This window comes from Podarcis filfolensis, assembly GCF_964270895.1.
Source record: "Podarcis filfolensis genome assembly, chromosome: 12".
NCBI classification, from domain to species: Eukaryota; Metazoa; Chordata; class Lepidosauria; order Squamata; family Lacertidae; genus Podarcis; species Podarcis filfolensis.
The window spans coordinates 57,854,448-57,864,412 of record NC_139614.1 but is presented as its reverse complement, the minus strand read 5'-3'; the positions used below and the strand labels follow the sequence as shown (position 1 = coordinate 57,864,412).

The 9,965-nt window shown below is 58.9% G+C and overlaps 2 protein-coding genes and 1 long non-coding RNA gene across 8 annotated transcripts in view; 1 reads left to right on the top strand and 2 right to left on the bottom strand.

Moving 5' to 3' along the window:
- The window catches only part of LOC310745974 (uncharacterized protein), a 618,230-nt gene that overhangs the window by 317,686 nt on the left and 290,579 nt on the right, over positions 1 to 9,965 (top strand). The gene's annotated exons all lie outside the window — the stretch shown is intronic.
- The window catches only part of LOC310746292, a 284,046-nt gene that overhangs the window by 126,240 nt on the left and 147,841 nt on the right, over positions 1 to 9,965 (bottom strand). The window lies entirely within an intron of this gene.
- On the bottom strand, positions 883 to 8,877 carry ASB10 (ankyrin repeat and SOCS box containing 10). Of its 6 annotated transcripts, none has more exons than XM_083577475.1 (6): positions 8,440 to 8,842; positions 6,157 to 6,424; positions 4,092 to 4,596; positions 2,129 to 2,242; positions 1,615 to 1,864; positions 883 to 1,162 (listed from the first exon to the last, which is right to left on the bottom strand). In XM_083577475.1, exons 1-5 carry the CDS (start codon positions 8,747 to 8,749, stop codon positions 1,679 to 1,681), a joined length of 1,383 nt encoding a protein of 460 aa, XP_083433601.1. In that variant the 5' UTR covers positions 8,750 to 8,842; the 3' UTR covers positions 883 to 1,162; positions 1,615 to 1,678. The 6 variants fall into 6 exon arrangements, with proteins under 6 accessions (XP_083433601.1, XP_083433606.1, XP_083433603.1 ...); XM_083577480.1 differs by lacking the exon at positions 8,440 to 8,842 and adding an exon at positions 6,654 to 6,984; XM_083577477.1 differs by lacking the exon at positions 8,440 to 8,842 and adding an exon at positions 6,649 to 6,959.

Here is a 9,965-nt window from a genome sequence, read left to right as displayed (position 1 = left end):
CCTCGCCTCAGAAGGGATGTTGTAGAAGGCGGCTCAGAAAGAGGAACTGAAAGGATCAAGGGCGTGCGGGGGGGTGTGCAGCTCCCCTATAAGGTTGCAGCATTTGGGACTTTTCAGACAAGCGAGACCGGCGACCTAATAGAATTTTATAAAATTGCGCGTGGCGTGGAGAAAATGCACAGATAAAAGTTGCTCTCCCTCCCTCATAACTTGTGGGCATTCAATGAAGCTGAATAATGGAAGATTCGGGACAGACAAAAGAAAGGGATTATTCAGGCAGCGCAGAGTTAACCTGCGGAACTCCCTCCCGCAGGACGGCCACCAATCTAGACTTTTTTTTTTAAAGAAAGATTCAGGCTTTTCAAATATTCTGTTACCCAATATTTTGAACCACCGTTTGTGTATTTTTAGTTATCCTGTAAAACTGGCTTTATTGCGCTTTTCTGGAATGGTTGTATGCTGCGAATTGTTATTTTATTGCGGCTCCAACTGTACTTTATGCTGTTAGCTGGCCAGAGAAAATCAGCTGGCATGAGAAGCTCCCTCATCCCAGGTCAGACGATTTAGCAACCCGCCTCTTCAGACCACAGGGGTCCCTCTACTCATTTTCCTGAGGCGGGCAGATGCAAACGGAGGAGACCATCAGGAGTTGTGCGAGGAAGAAAGAATTGCAGCCGGTGCAGCTTGCGTGACACCCTCCACCTGGTGATTCAACCTGTGGCGTATTTGGAAAGGCTCATAGTCCACAACCCCCAAGCCAGGTCCCCAGTCCAGTCCAAAAATGCATGCTCATCCATAGATACACTCCCCCCCACCCGAAGAACAGGATCAATCACTGCTTATATTCAACTTATAAAACACATTGAAGGATTTTCAGTCAGCTGAAATGCAACATTTAACGTTTATTTAGAAATGCAAACAGTGCCCTCATTCATGACCACCTCCTTCATTCGCCAGAGCAAAGCGGGGTGTTTGGGGGGGGCGGGGGTGTTCCTTCAGTTATTCTGGCGCTCCGGTGAATGACGTCATTGCTTCGGTTCGGAGCAGAGGCCTGGAGCTGCGCCCCCTGGCGTCCCCCCTCCCGGGCGCCTCACCTTTCGGGAGGTGGCTCAGAAGCCCCCGTGTACCCGGCGGCGCTTTTGCTACGTCAATGGAGGCAACCCTGCAATTGGGGAGGAGAGGGGACGACGGGGGAAAGAATTATTGCAAGCGGAGCAATGGAGAGACGTGGGAAAGAACATCTCAAGAACGCGAAATTGTGGCTGGTGGGCAAATCAACGTATTACCGGCAGGCTAGGCCAATTTAATACACGCGAGGGGGCCACGCAGCGCTCCTTAGCGAAGCCACCGCCCGCGGCTCAAGAAGCCTCCCGGTTCCTAAGCCCAAAACGGCGCTGGCAAGTTGCACTTCTGGAAAAGTTTCCCGGCAGTTTAGTTCGGGCATTGCGCTGCCTCCAGCGCCCTCTGCCGGCGGCCTGGAGCAGATGCGCGCGGTTGCCTCGGCCGCTTGGGTGGCTCGCTTCGACGGGACGGACCCGCAAGGAGCCTTTGCACGGGGGGAGCGGACTCCAGCCCCACCCGCTGACCCACCCCGAGGCTTCAGCTGCTGCGCACCTCGGACTGCGCCTGCCCCCGCCTCCTGTCTTCCGGGAGTGAGCCAGCCAGCCCCTCTCCCCGCCTAGTACAGGACGTCTTCGAAGCGGAGCAGCACGAAGTCGCGCAAGGCCGGCGGCAGGGGCAGCTCCGGCAGGGCGCGGGTCAGGCGGTCCTCGAGGTGGTTCCGGATTGCGCAGCGCGCCAAGTGCTGCAGGGCGCGCGGACTCCGGCCCAGGGCGAAGAGCGACTGGAAGAGGCGCGGGTGTTGCTGCCAAGAGAGAAACCGCGAGGTGGGGGGGCGCTGGGCTTGGCCGCGCAGGGGCGGGGGCTCCCCCCCCCAGGGTGCTTCTCTGCGCATTTGCCCCCGTCCAGCAAGGGCTGGGCAAGGAGAGCCCGCGGGAGCACCAAGGCCCTTCCTAAGAGGGACAGTGAGAGCGCAGCGGCCTGGAGGAACCTCGCTGTGTTTGAGGTGCCCGGGCCCCGTCGAGCCACTCTTGCTGTTGCGCCCCACCACAGGATCCCGCGCACTTACCTGCACCAGCTCGGCGGGCACAGCCTCGGCCCAATCCTCCGTGACGGGCACGCGCGGGTAACAGTTGATCAGGGCCTCGACAGTGCGCGGGGAGGCGCAGCAGTGGCGCAAGACCTGCGACGGGAGGGACGAGGGGAGGCAGCAGTCAGAGGCCCGCGCCAGAGCCTGACAGCGCAAGGAGGCCCCGCCGGGGCGCGCGAGCCAGTCGCTCCTTTGCGCTGCGCACTTTTGCTCTTCTAGACTCGGTAACCTAGGAGAGCAGCGGGACCCATCCCATCGAGAGCCCCCTGACTGGGAGCCGCCGCCCCCAGCCGCCAGGTAGCCTTCTGAAGTGAGAAGATGCTCCCGATAGAGTCGCTGCCAGCCAGCGTAGGTGATGCTGTGCCAGATGGAGCAACGGCCGGCTTCCTCGATTTCTCCAGCCCAGTCGCTGCAGGGCCCTGCTCTCTCTTCTGGTCGCAGCAGGGCCTCGACGGGAATGGCCCCATTAGGTGAGCTGAAACCCCGGGCGTATCGACCTTTAGGCGCCCCTGTCCATTACTTCAGTAGCAATGCAGGCAACGTGCATTTAACTCTCCCGCCCCCGCCCTGCAAATTATGTTTTCCAAGGGCTTCGGCCTTACTGAAGCGTCAGATAACACGCAGCTCCTTCTATTTGCTGTCCCGGGGCCCCTCTGCTGCTTTCTGGGGGGTCCTTTGGGGGGGGGCTCGGCTAGCGGGCGATGTGCTTCCGCCCCGAGGTCCACCCCTCGCTGCTGCGCTAGTCCCCAGGCCAAATCCCACGTCGGGGGTCTCATGGCCCGGCACCTCCCTGGGGTTCAGGCGGCTGCGGGGCGCCCCTTTGCCGGGGCTTCCCTCTCTCTGGGACTGGACTGAAGCAGCGCCTGAGCCGGCTGCACGGAGCAGCTCCATCCTCATTATCTGGTGTTAATAGGAGATTAATTAGTGTTAATTGTTGATTTTCCTGCATTTTCCCAAAGGGGAGAGCAATCTGCCAAGCCTGGGAATTAAGACAGATGGTTAACCCGTTGCGCGGGGAGGTGGCCGAGATCAGGTGCAGGGGCTGCCGGGGGCTCTGCCTGGAGACGCGAGAGGAGAGGCCCGTTCCCTCCCCATAACACCCCTTTAGGGCCCCCCCAGCAGAGGGCATTGGGCCTTTCCTGCCGCCTGTAGGGTCCGCTTGCAGCGCCGCAGAGCTCCCCTGCAGTGCCCAGGAGAAGGCGGAGGGCGGGGTCCTTCGGGGCTCACAAGCCCAACCCTGGAGGGGGACCCAGTGGCAGGCCGTCCCGCAGGCGCTCTGGAGCTCCGGCTTCACTCAGCTGCTGGTCTCAAAGCGACGGAAGCGCCGTAATTATAACGGCTGGCGGCCTCTGAGAGGTCTTGCAAGGACTGTTTTGCTTGCAACCTGAGACAGCATTCCGTGCTCGTTTTCCGCAAGCGGCCCCGGGGGGGGGGGGCTTTGCCCGGGCAACTCTTTCAGCCTCAATGAGAAGAGCATGTTGGACTGGGGGGCCACTGGCCCGATACAGCAAGCTCTCATGTTCTTAAACCCGTTTGCGGGGTTCTGGGGTGCCAACTTGGGGGGGGGGGGACGATTGGGCAGGTAAGCCCCGCCCTGCATAATCGATCATATGAAGCGGTGCACGCACACCATTTGAATGGCAATGCCCACCAACTTGGAGGGGGCATTTATGGGGGGGCTGAAGCCCCCTCGGCCCCTAGGAGTTGGTTCCTATGGCGGGACTCCAGCAAGACTTCAGCCCTTTCCGAGGAGGCCATCGTGCAGGTGCCAAACCAGGCAGGTGGGGCGCATGCAGTGCCCTGGACAGTCCCGGCGCCTTCCTCGCCTCTGCCACCCCCATAGCAGACAGAAGAGCCCTGGACTCGTGGGGCTCACAGCCAGCCAGCCCCTCCCCGCCCCCTCGTCCCAGGGCCCCCAGGACCCCTCTCACCCCGCGCGCACCTTGAGGAGGGCTCCGGGCCAGACGCGGACGGCGCCGTGGTTGAGCAGGTCTCGCACCACCAGCTCGGGCCGGTGCTCCAGCTTGTAGGCGGCCACCTGGAGGATGTTGTGCAGCGCCGTGTTGCCGCTGTAGCTCATGATGTTGACGTTGGCGCCGCGGGCGAGGAGCAGCGCCACCACGCGGGGGTTGGCGGCCTTGCAGGCCTGGTGCAGCGGCCGCTGCCGGTCCGCGTCGGGGGCGTCCACGCTGGCGCCCGCCTCCACCAGCTGCCGGCACACCTCGTAGCAGTCGCCCAGCGCCTCCGGAGGGTGCGCCTGGGCGCAGGCGGCGTTCAGCGGGGTCTGCCCCTCCGCGTTGCGCGCCTCCAGGCTGGCGCCGTAGCTCAGGAAGAGGCGCACGTGGCCCGCCAGGCCCAGCCGCGCCGCCAGGTGCAGCGGCGTGTCCTCCTCCTCCTCCGAGACGCAGTTCACCCGCGCGCCGTGGCACAGCAGCAGCCGAGCGCACCTGCGCGGGGAGAAGCAGAGGGGTCGCCCGGCGCCTTCCTGGGTCCCCTCCCCGCCGTCCCCAGGCCTGTGTCCGGGCTCTGCTCCCCCAGGGTCAACTCGGGCAGCCTCTGAGCTCTCCTGGCCGCGGCCAAGCCTGGCACTTGGGTGCCCCAGAGGGGCTGGGGTGATGGGTTTTCAAACTTGCCCTAGACTAGGGGCTTGTTTTGCTCTGTTATAGGCCGGCCTTAGGGAAGTTCTCAGGGCGGCTCACAAGAAGGAAGAGGCCTAAAACTTTGGCGTGCTGCTTAGCTTGGCCTGAAGGCGTGAGAAAGAGTGGTCGGCAAAAGGCCCCGTCCTCAAGTTTCCTTCCTGGCCTGACTTGAGCTGGTCGCTCTTAGCCAGAACGGCTCCCCTCTGCTTCCAGCGCTCTGAATGCAAGTTGCTGGAAGGAAACAACCCGGCGGGATGGAGAGCTGCTCTCCTGCTCGGATCCTGCTCGGGTGCTTCCCAACAGAGGCATCTGCTTGGGCACAGCGAGATGGGCTACTGGCCTGATCCAGAGCCGGGCGGTTCTCGAGTTCTTGCGTGGGACCTTCCTTCCGGCTCTGTCTGATACTTCCTGCCGGGAGGAGACCTCTCAATCTGGATGCCTCTCCATTGCAGAGACAAGCGTCACTCTGAAGCCTCTTTAGTCCTAGTATCAAATGGGTATTTCCTACAAGAAATGGAGTTTTCTCCCCCTCCCCATTAGTCTGTTTGATGTTATCCTGGGTAAAGTGTGCGCCTCCAACAGGTAATCTGCGGTCAGTCTCTCTCTCTCTCTCTCTCTCTCTCTCTCTCTCTCTCTCTCTCTCTCTCTCCCCCCCCCCCCAGCTTCCAGCTTCTCCTCCAAAAATTTGTCTACTCTTCTTTTGAAGCCATCCAAGTTGGTGGCCATCCCTGCCTCCTGGGGGAGGGAGTTTCGTACGCGCTGCCGCCGGACGAATGACTTTCTTCAGGCTCTCCTGAACCGTCCAGCATTTGGCATCGCTGGATGCCCTGAGTTCCAGTGTTATGAGATAGGGACAAAAACTTTATGCGCTTTCCCCATGCTATACATAATTTTATAAACCGCCTAATTGCACTTTCTCTAAAGTAAAACGCCCCAAATGCGGCCACTTTCCCCCAGAGGGGAGTCGCTCGTTCCCTCGATCATTCTAGTCGCCCGTTTTCTTGAAAGGGCAGCGAATTGTTAATTAATCATTATTACTGTGGCCCTTTTTTCAGCCAGGGAGAGGCGCTTGTGAGATTCTCCTGTATCAATATAACTTGGTAGTCTCGGGGGCAGCTCAGGGAGAAAAATTGGGGTCGGGCGGCAGCTGCGGGCATTTCCCCCGTTTGGGTCCAGGGGGCGCCCTCTGCCGATTGTTTTGCTTCCAGGACCCCAGGATTGACCTTCCTCTGGGAAGACAGGAGAGGACGGCTGTGTTCCCCACCCCACACGGCCCTTCTCCCCTGCCCGAAGCCCAGGGCCAAGCTAGGGGCGCCTCTTCCAGGCCACGCGCCCCAGGAGACGCCCCGTCGGGGCTGTGCCACTCACTCGAGGGAGGCGGGGCTCCGGCACAGGTGAAGCGGCTGGAGCCCTCCTTCCGAGACGGCCAGGGGGTCAGCGCCGAAGGAGAGCAGGAGCCGCACGCAGTCCGTCGTGGCCGCCGCGCACGCCTCGTGCAGCGCAGTCCGGCCGCCCGGCGCCAGGTCCACGTCCGCCCCGCGGAGCAGCAAGTGGCGCAGGCACTCCAGGTAGCCGCGGCTGGCCGTGATGTGCAGCGGGGTGGTCAGCTCCTGCTCGTAGGTCAGCGACCAGAGCCCTGTGGAAGGGAGGAGAGACGCGGGGTCAGGAAGGGCTGTGCTGCGGACACAAGGGCGCTTTGCACGTGCTCAGGGGCACGGTGGCGCGCGGAAAGCAGGCTGCAATGGAAGCCTGCAAGCGCGAGAAGGGCGCAGGAGCGATCCCCAAGCTCTGCGGCAGGTTTTCCTTGGGGGCTTTTCCTACCCCCGCCTCTCCCCCACCCCCGTTGATCTCTGGGCGCACTCAACCAGCGGGAGTTGAATCGGTAGTTCTTCCACTCGTCCTGGTCGCTGGTGTCGAAGACGGAATTGGGGCCCACCCCGCTTTCGGGGTCGCCCAGGAGGCAGAGGATGGCGCACCCATCGCCCGCCAAGAGCGCCTGCCAGAAGGCCTGCGCGGGGCCCTCGGCCTTGCGCGTGGAGATGGGCTCCATGGCCCCTGCGGACGGGACCCTCGGGGCTTCTCCGGCGGGACAGAGGCTGCAGCTGGGCTGCCCGGGACGGAGGGCTGCGTGCCCGGGTGTCAAGTCGCAGCCCGAGCTATTCTGGGGCTCCCTTGTGACTCAGCAGCAGCGCCGGTGCAAAGGGAAAGCGCCGCGCCAGAAACTGGGAGCGGGGCGAGGGAGAAGGCAGGTGATCTCCACGTGCTTAGCCAGACGCGCTGCGCAACGACCCAGCTCGGTCCCGCCAGACCAGCCCTGTGGCCCCTGGCACGATCAACCTGGGCCGTGGCTGTGGCCTACCTGGCAGGGTTGTTTTGACAAGGAAGGCAGGAGAAACCCGTTTGCAAAGGGGGAAGGGCCGCATGAGGAACAGGCCGGAGGTGGGAGCGCTCTCCGCGCCTTAACTTAGAAGCAAACCTTCCGCCCTTCTGCCAGGCAGAGCTCCCCACGACTGAGGCCAGAAGCGGGACACGCGGGGGTTGGGGGGGTGGGCAGCAACTGGTCTCCTTCAGAGGCCTCCTGCCTCTGGTCCTGGAGCGCCGAAAGGATGATTAGCATCTGCCAACTTGTCTAGTCCCCTTTTAAAGAATGCTTTAGTTGAGATTCCTGCATTGCAGGGGGTTGGACTAGATGACCCCCAGGGTCCCTCCCAACTCTCCACCTCTAGGATCTATAAAGTCGCCTAAAATGAGTGATCACCACAATCTGTAGCTGCAAAGCTGTATCTTGAATTCCCTTTTGCTCCCAGTCTCCCTCCCACCCATTCAGCCCCTTCCCCCTTCTAAAAATGCTGTAACCTTTCTGCAAGCACAGCTTTCATAATCCCTGTTTGGTTTTGCCAATTTGAAAGTGGGAAGGGAGAGACAAGGGGTTGTTTTTTGTTTGTTTGTTTGTTTTTAAAGTGACAGTATAAAAGAGAGTTGGCAGTTCTTGTTATGTTTCCAAAATAAAGGTTTGTTTGTGAGGAATCATTTTAAACTGACAAACAACGTATTTTAAAGGAAAAAAACCTATTCCCTACATTGCATCATCATACTGAATAAACTGCCAGATGGGTGGGGTATAAATAATAAATTATTATTATTAATAATAATATAATAATATATAAACTCTATGTGTGTGGGAGTTTCAAAAGTGTCAAGGATAAACAAAGTATTTTATAAAGGGTCTCATTACCTTCCTCTCCTGGGGGGAGGGCGGGAGGCTGCAGTGCCCACCCCTCCCTTTGCCCCTAGATTGCAAACCAGCCATCTATCATGTTTCCAGGGCCACTTCCTGTGTGCAGGACATTTCCTCTGGGGGACTTGCCCCTTCTCCCTACAGCCCCATCCCTCTTGCTCCTTGGGTGCTCAGGCTGGAGAACATGAGACTCTTAACCTTGGTCCTGGGTTCGAGTCCCCTGTTGGGCAAAAGACGGGGTTGGACTAAATGAGCCCTGTGGTCCCTTTCCAACTCTACAAGGGTGATTAGCTCCTTCAGCCTACACTTCTCAATTGAGCGGCCTAATAGAATCACAGGAAAGGGACCCCCGGGGCACATGGACCCCCATGCCCCAAGCCACCTTGCTCCCCGCCTTCCGTAGCTTCCCTTACCCCATTTCTGGCTGGTCCAGCGCAGATCTTGGCTCTTGGCGTGGATCACCAAGTTGACCTCGGCGCGCTCTGAGAAGTGTCTCTGCACCCCATCCAGGTCCCCCGTGTAGAGGGCGTTCTGGACCACCATGTCCCTGCACTCTGAGGGCGGCTCTTTGTAGGTCCTCCTGCCCCAGGAGGCCACAGGGCCTTGGCAGGAGCCCCAGCTCTTGGCACCCTCCCACCTCCATCTCAGCTCCGCATCCAGCCCCAAGGAACGCCACCTGGAGGCCCTGGAGGAGGAAGACCAGGAGGGGAGGGATCTTGACATGAGCTTCCTCTGAGAGAGACGGCTCTCCTTCAGCGCCTTCGACTCCTGGCAGCGGCGACAGCGGCTGGGGGGCTTCTGCCCTTGGAGAGCTGTGTGCTTGCAGGACCCAGGCCTGACTCAGGGCTTATAAATAGTCCTCTTGGCAGCCACCGCCTGCCTGCCTGCTGCTGGCTTCTTTTATCATCAGCTCCCAAAATACATTTCAGCACTTGAGCCAAGGGAGGTGTTTTGTGGCAGACCTGGGGAGATTCCAAATGTTTGCAAGCATGTGCAGAGTGCCTTGCCGAAAGTTCCCTGCACATGAGAGAAGCTTTTTCTTCAGGAGATCACTCAGCTCACAAAAAGCAGACCCAATTCTGGAAAATAAGGCCCCTTTCCGAAGGGAGGAAAATGTTCATCCTGGAGACAGTGAGGGAATGGTCATCCTCTGAGATTTCCACCCAAAGTGCCCTTTGGGGAGCTGAAAATCACCTTCCATGCACAACTTATTTTAGGATAATCTTTGAGAACAATGATGACCTCCAAGGATGCTTAGGCAGACTTGAATTACCTTCTCCCTTTTTATGTTTCCCTCTTAACCAAGAAATCGCTCTCATTCAGTTTAAGTAAACAATAAAAATATAAGGTTTACTCGCCTCAAAAGTCTTGCCAGGATTCAACAAATACAGGGATGAAATCAGGCAGCCAATGCACCTGCAATGCGCTCTACGTGGGGCTACCTTTGAAGGTGACCCAGAAACTACAACTAACCCAGAATGCGGCAGCCAGACTGATGACTGGGAGTGGCCACCGAGACCATATAACACTGGTCTTGAAAGACCTACATTGGCTCCCAGTACGTTTACAAGCACAATTCAAAGTGATGTTGAGCTTTAAAGCCCTAAATGGCCTCAGCCCAGTATACCTGAAGGAGTGTCTCTGTCCCCATCATTCGGCCCAGACATGGAAGTCCAGCTCTGAGGGCCTTCTGGCGGTTCCCTCATTGCGAGAAGCAAAGCTACAGGGAACCAGGCAGAGGGCCTTCTTGGTGGTGGCGCCCACCCTGTGGAACACCCTCCCATCAGATGTCAAGGAAGTAAATATATTATTATTATTATTATTATTATTATTATTATTATTATTATTATTATATCATCACTACTACCTGCTTAGGGACCTGCCATCTCCTTCTGCCGAGGGGGGGGGCGGTCCTCAGATACAAAAGGAAACCACTGAG